The following is a 19,372-nucleotide window of genomic DNA, read 5'->3' as shown; positions in this document are numbered from 1 at the left end:
ATCTCTAAACCTGACCTAGCTCAACTCCTCTACGCCTATGTACTCTCTAGGATGGACTACTGCAACTCCCTATTTAATGGAATAACCACAAAGAAACTCAAATGTCTACAGTGAGTCCAAAACTCAGTGATCTGTAGGAGAATCAAAATGGCGGCGGTGTGGTAGCAGTGAGATGGATGTGCTCCGCTCTACCTTGTTATTTGACAATATTACCTTTTATCCAGGACCTTCCAGTTCTGACATGCCCCATACCAAAAGCAAGGGCTTTCTACAGGTGGACCCTTCCTCGTCCCGGCAAGCCACGCTGGACAGATTTCTCATAAGCTCACCGGCTGAATTGGAGGGAGGAGGTTTCCCAGTGTTAAGTTTGGCGGAGGGTGCCGCCGAGGTTTTGGGATTGGAGACATCGCTATCCCCTCCCGCAGCCCGACTTCCACCAAATCCGGCATCAGAGGACGTGATGAGTGCAGGCGTGAACGATCGACAGAGTCTGACACCCTCGCGAAGTGAGGGGTCTCACGTTCTCACAGACGCCGAGTCTCCAGCACAGATGGGGGAAGAGGCCTGCATTTCCCAGGTCACCTTGGAAAATGTTTGGCGGGGTCCTACAGAAGCTTGAAGTGGCCGCTACGAAGTCTGCAGGTGATACTTCTGCTATATTTGCCAAAATAGATGTGTTAACAACTTCAGTGCAAAATTTTCAAACTGAAACTACTGCTAAATTTACTCAAATTGATACTGAAATTGCCTTTATACAGAAACTCTCAGGTTCCTTCATTGGAAAATCGAACAACTAGAAAATTACAATAGAAGGTTACACTTAAGAGTTTTGAACTTTCCAAAGTCTACGGTTTCAACTCCATTAGACATGTTCAAAAAATTTCTTATGGAAAATCTGAAATATACAACAGAGACTACACCACCGATAAATAGGATTTATTACCTTCCTAATAATAAAAAAGGTGATTTACCTCTAGAGAGTAATCAGGCTGACAAACCACAATTGTTTGACTTTAATAATATAACAGAGATATTGGAGAGTTCACAAGAGGCCATTGAATATAGAGGGACCTTGCTGATATAATTTGTATTTGAGCAAGACCTAAATTCCTTAATGAGAGGCTTCTTTCGTCACTTACATACTCTATTCTTTGGTCAGAAGATCTGGATTTTTCCGAACATTGCTAAGTCAACTCAAGAATGGAGAAAAATTTTTTTGAGTGTGAGGGAAGTAGTAAGAAAAATGGGGGCCACGTTTTTACTGAGTTACCCATGCAAATATATTATACGATTTACTATTAGATATACAACTTCGTAGCTTCCTGGACATGAAGAAAATCATATAGGCTGCATCAAAGAGAATGTGCCGGGTTGTGTCCACGTTAAGCCTTATTCTTTATAATGATGTTTAAAATTTAGAGCTCCTTATCTCTATCGTTTGTGTTTTTCTACTTTATTGAGGTCAAATAAGAACGTAAAATGATGTTTAAGACTTTCCAACTCAAGTAATCTACTGAATTTACCATTTGGTAATTATATAATGGATTAGTTATGTTTGAATTTTGAAAGAAATACCTTTGATAAATAGAATTTTGATGTTTAAATTTGGAAATTTTCTTTGAGCTTGGGGGAAAAATTTAATTTATTCTCTTATTATTATACAATTTGCAAGTTCTTCCAGAATTAATCCAGGTACCTCTCCTCCCTTGTAACCAAACCCCCCCCCAAAAAAAAAAAACCCCCCAAAACTGTTGTAACTTCACTGGAAATGTCCAGTTAGCTCTTTTGTAATCCGCCTTGAACTGCAAGGTATAGGCGGAATAGAAGTCCCTAATGTAATATAATGTAATGTAATGTTCTGATTTTCTATAACAAGAGGTTATCTTGTGTATAAGTTTAAATAAATCCCCCTCCACAAAACTCAGTGATCCACCTTCTAAACAGCCTCAACTATCACGATCCCAACTCACCAGCTCTCCACATGGAACACTGGCTACCTGTCAACAAATGCTACATATTCAAGGCTGTTGTAATAGCTCACAAAAGATTCCACAACATAACCCCAACCTACATTACATCCAAGCTGTATCAGTACATCCCTAACCGCCCCCTCCACTCTGAAGCAGAGAGATGACTAAGCACCCCCCTAGGAAGACTCTCCAGAAGGAAATTGCACATAAACGCTCCTACAGCCACTGTCTCCCTCAACTATGGAACCAGCTGCCTGCACAGATAAGATCACCAAACTCACTGATGGCTGTCCAAAGAGCAGTGAAGACCCTCCTCTTCAGCTAAACGGACACCAGCAGATAGACTCCTCTATATATCCTTCCTCCTATGTATGCCTAACTAACTAACTAAAGTCTGGGTAATAGATTTACAACAAACTTTATCTTCAGATTAATGGTTGTGTTAGTCAAAACTTAGCTTTGACTAACTTGATACCATCACTCTGTCTTCTCCATTATAAGTCAATTTAGACTTCACAACGCTTGTATGTGAAAAGGATTCAGGTCCCAATTCCTGCCCCATACTTTCTCTGTCTCTGTCATATGTAAGTCAGGTACCTGGGGACACATCTTAAAGACCAGAAACCATCTTTCAAATATGTCCGTCTTTTATTATGAGTTTCACATATTTATACGAATCAGGTTTGCCAGCATGTGATGGCATGTGACGTAAGGTCACATGAAACTTTAAACACATCAGCATTTTTCCTAGCTAGAGATTGAAGTCCAAAAGGTAAGAAAAAGCCTTGACCAGCAGAGCTTCTTAACTAAAGCTGTCTGTAAATACGGCTTAACAAAACAATTGAATTCACTTCACTACAACTCTGTTTAAACATTCATGTCAAAGAAAGAAAGACAAACATAGATGTCCTTATACCATCTTCAAAGAAGGGAAAGATAAACAGGGCCTACCTTTGCATCTTTAAACAACATATGCCTAAGGACACTTACTAAAGTTCTGATACGTGTCCCTTCAAATCCCCTCTTACGACATGTAAATGACGTCACAAATACACAGCATGAGCTGGAAGGGAGTGATACTCTAGGTATGTCTCTCAAGGAGGGGTTTTTTTAGGAGCTGTAATACGAATAACACAGTACATGAGCAGTCAAGATAAGAGTGCAAATAATAAGAGATTATGCATTCAACTAAAGTGCTGATCCCAAAAATTAGATAAATCAGAGTTACATTTGAACTCAGCAAAGAGGTCTGCTAATTTCTGAATGTCCATAGGAGGACCTATATTGTCAGAAAGAAAAGTACAACAGCATAAAGTACTGAGGAGAATTTTTCAGCTAGAATCCTAGCTAGGGCCATACGATTTTGAGAACCATCTGAGAAGTGGAGCCTAATTGATCAGTAATACTTTGCAAGGCGTCCCTAGAATAGTTCACAAAGCGTTGCTGATTATAATAATTTTAACTAATCCGATCAACATTCTTATTAATAGTAATAAAGGGAATAAGGAACTCAAACCCAGCCTTAACCTGAGCTCGGGCCTTAAATTCATCTGGGACCCCTCTTGGGACCCCTATAGCATCTATGTATACATCTGATCAGATTTATATCAAGACAAATAAAAGGAAAAACCATGTGAATAGGAAGGATGCCTTTCAGAAAAATATGCAGGAGCATGGTAACCTTAACTAAAGTGCACTGGCCTATCCACTGGCTGGGTAGCTTAACAGGGAGCCAAAAGTCTCCATAAAGCCAGTAAATATCAAATCTAATGTAGTACCAATGGGGCATACCTATGAGCCAAGACAGAACAATAACCTGGGGGTAAATTACCTACAAAACTACTCTGTGTCAAATTAGAAACATGACATGTGTAATTGCCCTTATAGATGATAACGGCAATATCAAGCTTTTGTTGTCCTGGCAACAAAGGGTATTTAGAACACTACAGTGCACAAAGGGGATAGGTAAATAACCCAAAAAGGCATGGTTGGATACCAGGAGGGAGGTCCAGATGTACGGTTCCTAGATGGGGTCTAGCTTGAGCACATATGTAACAATTACTCTTATTATGTTGATCAGCAGTGAATTTCATCCATTCTAACCAAAGGTTACGTTCTGAAAACCCTACCTCAACAGCCACAATATCTTCAAAAGTGGGATTGGCAATAGCCATCATGTCAGTAAGTTTATTGAATGTAGGGGCCAGTGGGTTAGCATTTTTTGGGGCCCCCACAAAATGGCGGGAGAAGATGAGTGGAGGTAGATAGATCCCATAAGAAAAACTGATGATAGCTAGACCCACCCTTAAACCACATGTCCATAATGTACATACCTTCATCAGTAGGTCTAGGGTTGTCAATAGTAAGAGAAAGCTTAATAATTTGTGCAGGAACACTTTTCCTATAACAGTGTCCAACCTTATGAAGGGTCATACAAGTAAGCAGTGATTTACCATTTTGGTCCACTGTTTTTCAGAGTATTTTCTAGTTTATAAACCCAGTCAGTATTAATATTCCACCCTACCACTCCCCAGAATGCACACTTATCCCCCCAACGTAAGTCAGTAACATATACATATATGTCCTTAGTTTTAGGAATCTCTGAGGACCAATGGCACAGCCTTGGGATATCAATTGATGAACAGTCCACAATGTCACAATACTCAAAGGAGAAGGTGGCAACTTGCACACTGCTGGAATTATACCAAAGGGTAGCATACTATCGGTCTTTTCTGGATTCCAATTGAAGGACAGCCTTTGCGAGGGAGTAGTCCAGCTTGACGTCGTGTTCGCAAAGAGGTGTCGGGGGTGCTGTTTACAATAGGAGTGTCATTTACAGATGGGTATGGGCAGAAAGTGTCGTGGACCCAGAACACATCATCCCTGTAGACCCAGTTAGAAATGATCCATACAGGGAGAAAAACTAGCAGCAGCAGTGCCAGTAAGAGAATGATAAAGTTGGTAGAATGCTGCAATGAGATCATTATGTTGTTCCACTGGAGGAGGTGAAATCTGCGCAGGGAAGACTTGCTTCTGGGGTTTTAGGTTAACCCTCTTCAAGCGACTTGCGTGGATCCAAACAGGAAACTCCTCAGTGAGTGCAGCGGGCCTGGTCACAGCGATCACAGTAGTGGGAAGGCCAAAGGGGAAATCCGTCTGCTTCCGATCCTTGGAAAGCTGCTGGACAATCACCAGGCTGGAAAAAATGGGTAGGAATCTGTGGAGAGAAAGGAGAAGTGCAAGACACGTTTCTTTGAACAAGCCCTAATATTTCAATTAGCTTTTGGACGTATTCCTCCTGTATCAAGGGAAAATCTACCCATGGGGCGGGGAAAGGTCATCCCGTGAGAACCTCAAAGGGAGAACAGCCAGATGTCTGTGCATACAGAAAGAGATACTTGAAAAGAAATGCTTGAAAAGCATTCCAAATATCATTCAGCAGCTGTACTCCAATGTGATCCAAATAAGAGATAGAAAACAAGAGAAACCATGTTGCCTGCACTGAACGTGGCAACATGCAACAATACCAATTCATTTACTTGGCATAGCCATGGCAAAAGAGAGACAATACTCACTTACTTAAGGTTCTTAATTGAACAATCCAAAAGGATATGTTTTTATCGTGCTGCATATAACTTATTATGCACCTCAGAGAGACCATACTGATGTACTGAATGTATTCAGAAATGTATACTGAATGGATCATATGTAAGGAACACCACGAAATAAACGCTGTATAAAGTAAAGCTTTTTTCTTAAACATATAACCCTTAACTAAACTTCATTCAGAATATAAAAGCTAAAAGTAAAAGAACATTGCGCAGTTAGGCTAGTAAGAAGTGGAAAAAGAGCTCTAGAAATGGCCAATATTATGTATCCTGGGGTACCCACTAAACTAAGACAAGTAGACATGACACAGACAAAACATAAAGTTTTTAAACGTGGAGCTATTTCTCCATCTGTCAAGTGTGCAGGGCTGAATTTAACTCTGCAAATAAACACATTGATATAAAAAAAACCAAAACAACAAATAATGTATATCATAACCATCTCATATTTGAAAAAAGGCATAAAGCTAATGTCTCTTTGGAGCGTCTCTATCTCTGCAGTGATAAAGAGGACCCGTGGAAAACATTAGAAATATCTGTGCCAAAACTGATCTGGGATGGCTATGTATACATCCGGACAAAAACATTTTAAATTAGCAACATCCTAACTTCAGCTAAAACAATAGAAAGGAATTGTATTTTCCAATTTATTTTCAATTCACAACCGTGCCAGCTGTAATTATTGAGCTATATATCTCTGTATCAAGGAGCAAAAGGTCAAGAATGAAAATATCACTAGCAAGAAGTTAAAATGTCGAGCGAGCACTACGATAACCAATACCATGATATTGGGCAATGAATAAGGGAGAGCTAGCAGCTGGTATCCAGGGTTTCCCCTCTTTGCACCAAAGTCCGTCCAGAAGGGCGGCTTTGGGCACCTGCCAAATACCAGGCATCAAATTCAGAGGAAGCTGTGAAAAAAGAGAGGAAGAGAATCCTGTTCACCCTTGAGACCCAGAAGCCTATTTAAAAGAAGGGCTTGAACATCGTGAAAAGTATGAAGGGTAATGGGGTGACCTAGGATCAGAAAAGTAACCATCTCTACCACAATAGCACAAGCAGCCAGGGCTTTCTTGAACAGGAGTGACTATAAAAAAAGGCAACAGAGCGTAATTTACCGCCATGTTCTCCCTTCATGGTGTTACAATAGTCCCAAACAAAGAGATAAAACATGTGGGCATAAACAGGGAAACCCAAACTTGAGCTAGAAACCAAAGCACATCTTAAATGTCCGACATTTCATAAGTCCATCTGATAAGAGCAGTCATTTCAGAAACCAGGGTCTGTCTCAAAATCTGGTCATAGAAGGAACAAGCAGAGATCCATTGGCGGCAGTGACCAATCATAGCAAGAAAAGTAAGCATGTCTTTCTTGTTAGCTGGGCGGGGCAGAACAGCAGCAATGCAGAAAGTGCAGATTTTCCTCTGACCATGAGACAGGACAAAACCCAGGTATTTCACTTCAGATGTACACCAGTGCAGTTTATTTCATGACACCTTGTGACCACACACAGACAATCATTATAAAAGGTACAAACTATCAGCCTGACAGGTCTCTAGAATTATGGAACACAAAAGTTGTACAAAATAAGAATAGGACCATGAGGGGCAGTGCATGACTTGTAGAATAGCCCGAAGGACATTCCACATTAGGTATACTGTTGCTTAAAGGTGAAGGCAGCCTCACCAAAGGGATTAAAAATAAAACATTCTTTAGGACAATGACAGAAAAAAATCATTGGCTGCCGGTGGAATGGTGGAAGAAACATAAGTGCAATGAGAATTACCAAAACATTAACAGCCCTAAATCTAGGACGAAACGAGGAATGCCATGAGCTTTGACAACAAGAGCGATGGGCGTATTATAAGAAGAGATGGTGGTTTTGATAATGCCGGAGAAAAGTCAAGAGACAAGCAGTGGAATCTCACCTTACTGCTTTATAAAACCAAGAATGAGTAACTTCAAAGAAGCACTATAGGGGGTCAGTGGAAGCCCAAACAGAGAAGTCTGGGGGAAGGGACAAAAACATTCATGCACAGACCCTGATAATGAAAGCAAAGAACAGATTAGCTTTGCTCTGCACAAGAAAGAAAACCTTTAAAACGGAATTTTTCTTTTTCTTGTTTCTTTTTTTTTTTTATGATCCAGCACAGAACACAAAGAAAGCAGCCGGTAGAAAAAACGCACAAAATTAGGGCTTGTGTACAAACTACAAGGGAAAGATCTTAGACTGATTCAAACAGCGCTTTCAATTCATTCCACATAACAGCATGTCCTACCTCAGTAGTAAACATTGGTGACACAGAAAGATGGGAGCAAAAATGTCATACACACACACAGCCGTACAAGTCTCATTTGTCTAGGAGTAAGTGCCTTTATGACTCATTACAAAACCCAATATAACAATGCAAAAATATTCGCTTATCTTACCTTATAAGCGAGGTACAGTAATAAGAGACAATAAAATCTTATACTCTATAAAAAACCTTACAAATGACAGAGTGGGCAGGGGGGTTCTATAAATAATTTCATTCTTTCCGAAAGAATGGCAGCTGCTTATATATATGAGGGGTGCTTACCGAAAGTACCCCGTGATTTTTCCCCAAAAAAACTCCATAATAGAACCCAAAGCTTGAACTTAAAATAAAGGGTTGGGTACAGGTCACCACTACCCAGTGAGTATTAAAGAACAGAAAAAATTCAGAAATACTCACAAAATACCGGTGATATCATCTGCCCATCGCGGACGTGCCCCCAACTGAAAAGGATTCAGGTCCCAATTCCTGCCCCATACTTTCTCTGTCTCTGTCATATGTAAGTCAGGTACCTGGGGACACATCTTAAAGACCAGAAACCATCTTTCAAATATGTCCGTCTTTTATTATGAGTTTCACATATTTATACGAATCAGGTTTGCCAGCATGTGATGGCATGTGACGTAAGGTCACATGAAACTTTAAACACATCAGCATTTTTCCTAGCTAGAGATTGAAGTCCAAAAGGTAAGAAAAAGCCTTGACCAGCAGAGCTTCTTAACTAAAGCTGTCTGTAAATACGGCTTAACAAAACAATTGAATTCACTTCACTACAACTCTGTTTAAACATTCATGTCAAAGAAAGAAAGACAAACATAGATGTCCTTATACCATCTTCAAAGAAGGGAAAGATAAACAGGGCCTACCTTTGCATCTTTAAACAACATATGCCTAAGGACACTTACTAAAGTTCTGATACGTGTCCCTTCAGTATGTAGCTAAACTAGCACCTTCTCATCCTTCTTAGTCTTGCAATCGGAAGCAAGGTACTTTATGACATCTGTTAGACAAATTCCAACTGACCTTACATTTCTGGAGAGAAGTTTGGAACACTGTCAAACAAATTTTGCCTATTACAAAGGAATTACAGTAATACCGGTGTTAATTGGTTTTGGATCTCAAAATTTCAGCAAAGAATTTTCTCTGTCACAATCTAAACTTTGTGATAGTCTAATCTCAGTTACAATTAAGTGTATTTTATCAAACTGCACAGGAAACTGTCTTCATAACGTACATTTCTGATGGAACTCTATTCTACAGACTTGTAAGTCTGAAATGTAAGATGGGAACACTGGCCTACACACAGAGAGTTTGATCCGCTTGTACTTTTATTGCTATTCTGCTTGAATCAACCAATGTTATGCATCCTAATCAAACAGGTTTTCGCAAATATCATAATACGGAACATTCACTGATCGGCCTAACGAATAATATTCATTATTTCCTGGACCATCATAAATCTGTTGCTCTTTTTTCCTTAGATATTTCCGCAGCATTTGATACAATTGACCATGACCTCCTTCTCAATCGACTAGAATCAATTGGCATTTGTGACCAAGTTCTTAATTGGTTCACATCATATCTCACTAATCGTACTTCTTGTGTTAAATTTAATAATGAATACTCCAATGCAAACTCAACGTCTTATGGGATTCCTCAAGGATCTATCTTATCACCCCTCTTGTTTAACATCTTTCTCTCACCGCTACTGAATCTTTGCCAGTCTGTTGGCTTTACTGCTTTCTCATACGCAGATGATTCAACTGATTCATCCATTTAATCCTGAAAATCTTGAAGACATTAAATCATTAAATAAAAAACTTGAATTAGTTCAAAATTGGCTCAACAAAAATAAATTAGCTTTAAACATAAATAAAACAAAGGCAATGATCTTTACCTGGAAAAAAGACATCGGCCTGTAGTCATCATTTATTCTTAACAATACTCCAATTGAAATCGTTCCCAAATTAAAAATCTTAGGAGTTATAATCGATGACAAACTAGAATTCAAAGACCATATCAACAATATAGTTAAAATATGCTTTTATAAACTACGCTTAATACGATCCTTTTCCAAATTTCTTGAGCCCAAATCACGCAATATTTTGATTCATTCATTAGTAATAGCCAAAATGGATTATTGTAATTCTTTACTGCTTAACATTACTCAAAAAGAAAAACGTTTGCAAATTATTCAAAACACTGCTATCAAATTGATTTATAACGCCAGGAAATATGATCACGTAACACCATTATTTATTGACGCTCATTGGCTCCCTATTAGCCATCGCATACCTCAGTTTATATCAAAAATGCTAATTCCCCACAGTTCCGCGCGTGCACTCAGGTCATCCTCTCAAAATTTACTAGTTGTTCCCTCTTTAAAAATAATAGGCAGACGAAGATCAGACATGTTCTCTGTAATTGGTCCCCAGTGGTAGAACTCTTTGCCCCAACATATCAAAAACGAAAAAGATATCCCTTCTTTTAAAAAATCCCTGAAAATATACCTTTTTAAAGATGCTTTTAACATTTAAACTTTCTTGATTTTATGATTTTTCCTTTTATAAATACCTAGTTTCCTTTTGTTTTTCCCTTATATGTTTTTTTAATATAACAGTTGTAACTTTTTACCCTCCTTCCCCTCCAACTAATGTCTGTCCTGTCTTAATCTTAATGTTTATTTATTTTGTATTTATTTTTAATTCTATCCAATTTTATAATTATGTACATCGCTTTGTAATCAGATTTAGCGATTCATCAAATATTTAATAAATCTTGAAACCTTTCGTAGTGCTGATAGCTAAAATTACGGCTTCTCCTTTGATTGTACAGTTCACTTTTTATAGAAGCATCCTGTGTTCCTTTTCTATGATGTGTTTATATCATTACTTTAACAAAATTTAATAAACATTCTTGGACGAAAAAGAAAGAAAACTCATCTAGCCCAGGCGCTTTCACTTAGGGGAGGCCTTTAACAGCTTCTGTCACTTCTCTTTAGGAGATTTGGGGGTTCGAGCCTTTCTCTTTCCAACCTGGGGAGCTGAAGATCCTCTAAATAGTGTTCTAGTTCCTTACTGAGGGATCATTTCCCAGAGAGTATAGTTCCACATGATACTCCCTGAGATCTGTTGCCTTCAGAAGGGTTTTCCCAGTGTTATCCTTAACCAATAAAATGATATTACATTCCTCCAAGATTGTCCAGCTTCTAGCCATCAACAACTAGCATTATTTCCTTGTTTTAACTTAGAAACATGACGGCCCATTCAGTCTGTCCACCTGCAGCATCCACTATCTCCTCCGCTCCCTATTGGCTAAGGCTCTTTACACCTGCATTGTGAGGTCATAGAGCATTATGGTTATAAGCTAAGGCTCTTAACGCTTATACTGTGAGGTCAGAGATCATTATGGTTACAGAAACATGACAGCAGATAAAGGCCAAATGGCCTATCCAGTCTGCCCATCCACAGTATCCGCTATCTCCCCCTCTCCCTAAAAGATCCCATATGCCTGTCCCACGCTATCTTAAATTCAGAAAGAGTCTTCATCTCCACCACCTCAACTGGAAGACTGTTCCATGCATCTGTATAGAAGTATTTTCTTACATTACTCCTGAGCCTACCACCTCTTAACTTCATGCTATGCCCTCTTCTTCCAGAGTGTTCCTTTATTTGAAAAAGACTCACGCTACAGAGCCAGAATATCTTTTGGCCATCATGGCAGCAAAGTGACATATGGAAGTTGGAGCATATTTGTCGTAAGGGCTCCCTTTTGCCTTTTTATCAGCTTATGGAGAAATATAATTTACCTAGTTCAGCATTTTTATATTGGATGCACTTATGATCTTGTCTACTGGCTGCATTTAGGCCCTGATGGATCACCCAAATATTTCCAAAGTAGAAACACTTTGTATATTGGGCTCTATTCGGGTGGCATACTACCTCATTGGTGTCCTTTGAGTTATTAATTTATCAAAGTGCACTAATATTGGTTGTTTTTTGGGGGTTTTTTTGCAAAGAGATTGTCTCTATCCTTGTGAAAAGGATTTCCTAAATATTGTAATTGGGAAGGAGACATCTAAAATTAGTTTGAACAAAATCAGATGAGGTTGTAATATTGTTACGTGGTATTGCTTTGGATTTATCCCACTTGATATGATAACCAGCAAAGATAGAACAATAGGCTGGACTAGAGCTATGTGGTTGAGAAGTGAAAATCTGAAAGTCATCAGCATATGCTAATGTTTTATGTTGATATTTGCTAAGTTGTAAATGAAAAATGACAGGTGAATGTCTGATAGCAATTAAAAGTGGTTCCAAAGCTATAATGAAGAGTGAAGGAGATAATGGACAACCTTGCTTAGTTCCCTTGGTTGGTAAAATGGTATCGGATATGAGGTCATTCATCTTATTCTGGAATCAAGGTTCCTGTAGAGAAGTGTAATCCAGTCCAAACTAATTAAGAGCAGTTCTTTAATTATGCTACATAGGTCATCATCCCATATGTCTATTACTTTGACCTTCAAGGGATCTGGCTGCAGTCTTTCCACTGACTTCACATGGCCCATAAATTCTAGAGACGGTGCAGTTCAGGCATAACTTCTGTTGGTTTCTGCAAATACATTTTGGTCTGCATCTGACTGAGATGCCTTTGAGGTTATGATCGTGGTCTGCTTGAGTCTACCTGATGGTATCTCCACAGCCACAGACCAGCAGATCATCCGCAGGCCAGACGCTGCATCGTTAAAACACCTCTGAAATTCATCTGGTGTCACGGATACTAATAAGAGAAATTGTGAGATTTTATTTGCTATTCTGCTCATCTAGGACCACGTGCCAAACCCAATTGTAGTGTGAAAGGAGAAAATTACTATAGCATTATGCAAATCTGTAGCTGAAAAGAGTATTATCTTATTTCATTAAGTGCCAATTTGCAGAAATAAAATTCTACGTTTTGACATTGTTTCAAATCATTGATTGAACCATATCCCCTTCATTCTCTTCTTGCTTGGGCTGAGAACTCTTCAGCACCCCCTTGTATATAATCTGATCTTCCCATTAGGTTTTCTGATCTCCACTGAGACGGCTTCTGCATCTTAACCAAACTCCCATGATCCTCTAACTCTTGTAACTCTGCTTTTACTTTCTCCTTGATAATGATTGGCAGATGTCGCAAAGGTGCCTGGACAAGTCGAACAGCTGAGTCTACTTCTAAGTGCAGCTGCTTATCCAATTTACCAAGCTCATTGAAGAAACTTGTCATATACCCGGGTGTTTAATTAATTAATTAATTAATTAATCAAAAACCCTTTAACCCTCTTATACCTAAGCGGTTCACAAAATACATACAAAATGTAATATCACAATGAGACAAAACATAATGTTTGTTTCAACAGCATCGAGGATTGCGTTTAGACATAGACGCAGTAAACGCTGATAGTCTTCAGCACTCATCTAGAGCTCTCTATGCCATCCCATGATGTAGACATCTACTCTGCAACTCTGGTTGTCCCTTGGAGTCATCATATTGGTTGTCATCATCCCTGCTTGGAGACATTAGCTTTAGAAGACTGACGAGCATATCCCAATGCAACCGTTTCTCTGGCCATACATTGCTTTCAACCCTAAGAATGTCTTCCCCTCCCCCACTGCTGACTACCATCATTTATTCACTGATACGAAGCACCTGACAAAGCGAAAGAAAAAGCCTCAGATTGTTGGCAAGGTGAATCCACTCTCTACCTCCCGAACATCACAGGCTTTCTTTGTATTTGATATGGTATAACTTCACCTCCATTCCTCTTCTAGCACCTGCAGTCATAGCATGTGCTTGGAATGAGATGTGATCCACACAGATTTTCTTTTCTGCCAGTTCAAGAGCGCAGGTTGCAGACGTCTGTTTGACAGTGCTCCTTCTTCCCAACCTCTGAAGCTGCTGTCAAGACTCACTCCACCGATGAGATCATTAAAGTGTTTTGATTCCATCCTTTTCCCATCTGTGTTTATCCCACTTGTTCTTCACAACCTCCTTGAGCTCCCTGAAAATGCAAGGATGGATCTCGCCTGGCCCCATGGCTTTGTCCACGTTCATCAACACTTTCTTTTTGGAATGGTCTGATATCTGCATGCCTTGTCAGGCAACCGAGGTCCTCCTCCAGGATTTTAGTCTGTGATCACAGAACTGAAGAATTTCTTTAGTATGTCCACCTTTTCCTTATCACTCTCCACAAATCTGTTCTCAGTCACTTTCAGCCTCACAGTTCCATTTCTAGCCTTCCTCCTTTCCTCCAATACACCTGAAAATGTCTTGTCACCTCTCTTTTATGTCTCTAGCCATTTCTTTCTTCTGCCTGTGCTCTTTCCATTTTTTGAGTTTTATGCATTATTCTTTTCTGTGTTCTTTTTCCATTCTTCTGTATTTCATTAATGCCACCTCTTTTGCTTTCATTCCTTCAGACACTTGTTTGGTGAATAGCCATACTGGGTCAGACTAATGGTCCATCTAGCCCACTTTCCTGTTTCCACAGTGGCCATTCCAGGTCACAAGTACCTGGCAAAAACCCAGAGAGTAGCACCATTCCATGCTACTGATCCAGGGCAAGCAGCGACTTCACCCAAGTTTGTCTCAATAGCAGACTATGGACTTTTCCTCCAGGAACTTGTCCAAACCTTTTTTAAACCTAGCTATGCTAACTGCTGTTACCACATTCTTTGGCAATGAGTTCCAGAGCCTAAGTATTGTTTGAGTGAAAAAAATATTTCCTGCTATTTCTTTCTACTTTTTCAAAGAGTGAAAAATCCATTCACTTTTGCCCATTCGACACCACTCAGGATTTTATAGACCTCAATCATCCCTTATCAGTTTCCTTTTCCTCTGTTGCCATTTATAAGGCTTCTTTCAGTCTTTTAGTAAATGTTACATTTTCTTTGAGTCTAAGTAATTGCTGGATTCTTTAGTGGTCTGATAAGCCCCTCTGGAGTCAGACAGGTACCAGCCACAATTACTTTTCTGCCATTGAATCAAGTTTCCTTGGATGGGATTTGCATTGGTTTAATTTCTTGTAACTGTTCTTACTTTCCCCCACTTTTACAAAACCATAGCTCTGATGCTCATAGGAATTCTATGAGCTTCAGAGCTGTTACCGCCATGGCCTGTGCTAAAAGCCACACTATGATTTTGTGAAAGGAGGGGATTATTAGGGACTAAAAGGGATGGTTTTTATTTTTCTGTTTTTCTTTGTTTATATCTAATCTAATCTAACATTTGTGTGTCACGCACACCTAAACAGGCTCTAGGCGACTTGAGGAAGGAAGGGAAGCAAGGGTAAGGAGGGAGGATAGAGAGGAAGGGGGACAGGGAATGAAGATCCTAGATGTGCATATGGCGATCTTAGAAGAATTAGTTGCCGAACAGTGAGGTTTTCAGTTTCTTCCGGAATAGGGCATGGTTGACTTCAATTCTTATAGTCTCTGCGAGATCATTCCAGATTTTGTCTCCGAGGAAGGTAAATTTGGTCTGGAAGGTTCTTCTGTATTTGAGGTTTTTTGTCGAGGGGAAGTTCAGTTGAATCCTATTGAGAATTCTACGTGAGGTGGACCATGCTTTGGTTAGGAGTTTGATGAGTGGTCTCTTCTTTTCAAATGGCATTACTTGAAGAATATTGTAAATATGAGTGAATAATTTAAAAATGTAAAATAAAATCTAATGCAGAGTGATGAAATTGAGGTGTAGAAATCCAAAGGATTGACTCTGGGGAGTGTTAGAGGTGAGAGGGACCCTGATCATGTCTGAGGATCTCAAGGTAGCAAAACAAATGACAAACAGCCAGCAGAAGACAGGAAGTGTTGATATCTGTGTACAAGAGAAGTCAAACACTGGAGATAACCAAATAGTTGGTTAAAAAAAATCTAGCAGCGTGGAACTCAAAAATCACAAAGAAAACATTTATTCAAAAACAAAGCTGTTCACAGAAGCTACCTAGGACTTGACACAGGCTGCGTTTCAGCAGTCCCCCATAAGAACATACGAATAGCCATACTGGGTCAGACCAATGGTTCATCTAGCCCAGTTTCCTTTTTCCAACAGTGGCCAATCCAGGTCACACTTGGCAGAAACCCAAATAGTAGCAACATTCCTTGCAACCAATCCAGGACAAGCAGTGACTTCCCCCATGTCTGTCTCAAAAGCAGGCTATGCACCTTTTCCTTCAGGAATTCATGTGAACTTTTCTTAAACCCATTTACATTAATTGCTGTTATCACATCTTCTGGCAACAAGTTCCAGAGCTTAACTATCTTTGAGTGAAAAAATATTTTCTCCTACCACATCTGGAAACATAGACAGCAGTAACAATCAGTCCTATCCCAGATGTTAATGGAGAATAAAGAAAGTTTATTGTTTTGAAATTCTCATGCTGGTATCCTGCTTGCAAATCTGTTGCTTCACTCAAAGAACGCTACCACGTTCCTAAGCCTGCAAGAATCTCCAGGTGTTTAAATTTCAACTTTTATCTGTCCAGTAGATGAAATTTATGCAATAAACACAACGGTGGCCAGCATTTCCCTTTTCTGCTGTGATAGGCTGTTAAAGGATGGATTTTAGTGATGGCACCAACTATTTTCTGTGCCTATTTTCTTGATGTGATTTATAGAATTTCCCACTAAGTGTATTCATACTAACTACAGTAAAATACTGCACACAAACTGCAAGGTGCAAGCCATGCCCATTTCTTGCCCAGCCCTCACCCATTTCCTGTTTCTTAACAGGTTATGCAGTTAGCAAATCAATTTACTGATCTTGTATAGCCATGTCCCAGATGTAATGATATACTTATCAGAAAGTTAAACCATCAGTATGCTAACACACACATGGGAAGTCCTTATAATTTTCTAAATTATACTTTATTGAGTAAATATAGTGAATGTACTCTCAATTAGCAGGTTTCTCAGAGGTTGGCAGCTTCTGTGCACAGGCTTCTTGGTTTCAATCTGATGTAGAAATAGGAGGAGGTTTGAAGAGCAGGAATGAGGAAAGGGCAGAACAATGAAATATTCCAGGTGCCAGGAAAGAAATGCAGAATTATTCTTCCGTGAGGTCAGATGCTTATAGAATGTGATGTGGTGAATAGATGATCCTCTAATCAAAGGAGGGGTTAGCCATGTGTAGCTGATGCAGGCTGGAGCACGAGTGACCCTGAACAAAGGAACCTAGAGGAGCACCAAAGGCAAGGTGAGGGGGTACAAAAGAGAGACCAATAGGAACAGAACTTAGCACCAGGTAGCAAAAGAAAGGTCACACTTTGCTAACCTTGTCTGTGCAAAGATATAGAAATAACTAGGAAGTGAGCAGTGAGACAAAGGAGTACAAGCTTAGTTTAGAGGAAAGGGGAGGTCTTGAAGGAGAAAGGTCACTAGAAACACAACTTTTACGGGGTGAGCAGGGGCGGCTGCAGTATGTATGAGACTACATTGCCCACAATGCCTGGCTCACAAATCCTGGCACGAAGTAGCTATAGCAATAGAGTTCTGAGAAGTTGCTGAATTACATAAGGCATAACTTGGAGCCCTGACACAACCAGTTCAGTGGTAATTGTAACCATGCTTCTGGCCTATTTCACATGCTAATTTCTTCACACACTTGAATATAAAGCCTTTTAATCTCATCTCTCATTCTCCTGCCCATAGCTATAAACCTCTTTAGCTACAGAAGAGACAAGGGAGCTGTTTATTTCTCAGTCTATATATACAAATCTCAGATTAGAGTGGAACTAGATCCTCCCCCTTCCTTTTCCCATCCTGGTACTGAAGAACAGTTGAAGATGGTACTGTGGTACTGGATTTTGCTTTTTGTCCTTACCTTTGTCCTGTCTGTGCTCTTGATTCACTACAGGGAACATCGAGTACAGCTGTCCTGCCACCAATGAGTGTGAGATCACAAAACGCAGACGCAAGTCCTGCCAGGCCTGTCGCTTCACAAAATGTCTGAAAGTTGGCATGTTAAAAGAAGGTGAGAATATACAGTGAAATCACAACATCCTTGAGACAGCTAGTCCGATTGCAGACCCTCACCAGTAACAGCTCCAACTAGGGACTTCATATCTCCCAAACACTCCTTACAGTCAGTCCCAAAACATTCAGCAGAACCAGAGCTGAGTAGGCAGGTATTCAGAACAAATACTCTCCAAAGCTGACCCCAGCAAGAGATGCCTCAACTCCAGAAACACTCACCGGGGTCAATCTGTCATGGGCACCAAACCCACCAAATATTCACCAGGCCTAGCCCAGCTGGAACACCAGAGCCCCCAAAACACTCATCAGAACTAGTTCCAGCCAGTGCCATCAAATCCTCCATGCCACTTCCCTGAAGACAGCTCTAACAAGAGATCATACAACCCTGAAACCCTTACCATGGTCAGTCTAAGTCATGGACACCACAATCCCCAAGAAAAACTCCAGCTGTTATGAAATCTTGACAGAGAGAGAGAGAGAGTGATGGCGGGGAACAACACTGACTCTGAGACAATCACCAGAGCTAACTCCATCTGAGAAGACAGCTCTTCCTCACTCTATACTAAATTATTGTATCTTTCAAGTAGAATCCAGTGACAATTAAACAAGCTGATATGGGTCACCTGGAAAATTCATTCCTGGAGGTTCTTCCTGGTTCTAGGGAAGCAAAGAATCAGCCAAAGAATTGGTGGAAGACTGCATGTAGGGACAGCATACATGCTGGGTAGAGTAAGACAGCCAGATAGATGAAGGAGGCTGGGATTTGGACCCAGCTCACATCAAGCACAATGCCAGGCATCCGTCCTCTTCACAGTGGGGGTGGAAAGTAGATTGAAGGGATATAGTTTTAATGTATTTGTTGATATGTACAGGTTTCTAACCTGCTTATCATAGAATTTGTGAGTAATAAACAAACATCAGAAAATAGGTAGTACTGAATATAAAAAAATTCCATAAATTTTTGAAAAGTATAAAAACAAAGTAAAATATAAAAATGCAAAACACATTCTTAGGAAAAAAAACGCCTTTTACAACTTTCCAAACCTTTAGGGCAGTGTCTCTCAAACTGTGGCCCCAAAGAGATTCCAGAATTTAAATTTATTTTAAAAAAATTCCCTTCATAAGTCTACACTAGACTAGATGACATGTACATCGTATACGCAAGAGTCTGTCAATGTTATGAGCGTCTGTGTGCGTAAGGATACAACCGCCCAGACAAGCATCATTCTTTGACGTGATTGGTCCTTGAAACCTAACGACAAGTATTTTATTTTTTATGTAGTACTTATCCGAACTTGAGCAACAAAACAATCAAGACTTTGTTACTGTTTGGATCTTCAGCTGTGACAAAAATTAAATTAAAAAAAGAGAACTGCAGATGGTGGATGATGAAATGTGTGTTTGCTTGTCAACGAATCATGTTTTGAGTTAATTTGCACTCAAAAACAAGTACCTCTATCACATTGATTAGC

General features: G+C 39.7%; 1 protein-coding gene across 1 annotated transcript in view; it reads left to right on the top strand.

Moving 5' to 3' along the window:
- The window catches only part of ESRRB (estrogen related receptor beta), a 70,056-nt gene that overhangs the window by 36,264 nt on the left and 14,420 nt on the right, over positions 1-19,372 (top strand). The window contains exon 3 of the mRNA XM_033952697.1: positions 17,782-17,898. Within this exon, the coding sequence (XP_033808588.1) occupies positions 17,782-17,898 (117 nt within the window). The remainder of the gene's footprint in view (positions 1-17,781; positions 17,899-19,372) is intronic.

The sequence above is a fragment of the Geotrypetes seraphini genome, chromosome 7 (assembly GCF_902459505.1).
Source record: "Geotrypetes seraphini chromosome 7, aGeoSer1.1, whole genome shotgun sequence".
In the NCBI taxonomy this organism is placed as follows: Eukaryota; Metazoa; Chordata; class Amphibia; order Gymnophiona; family Dermophiidae; genus Geotrypetes; species Geotrypetes seraphini.
This window is presented reverse-complemented; position numbering and strand designations above follow the sequence as displayed.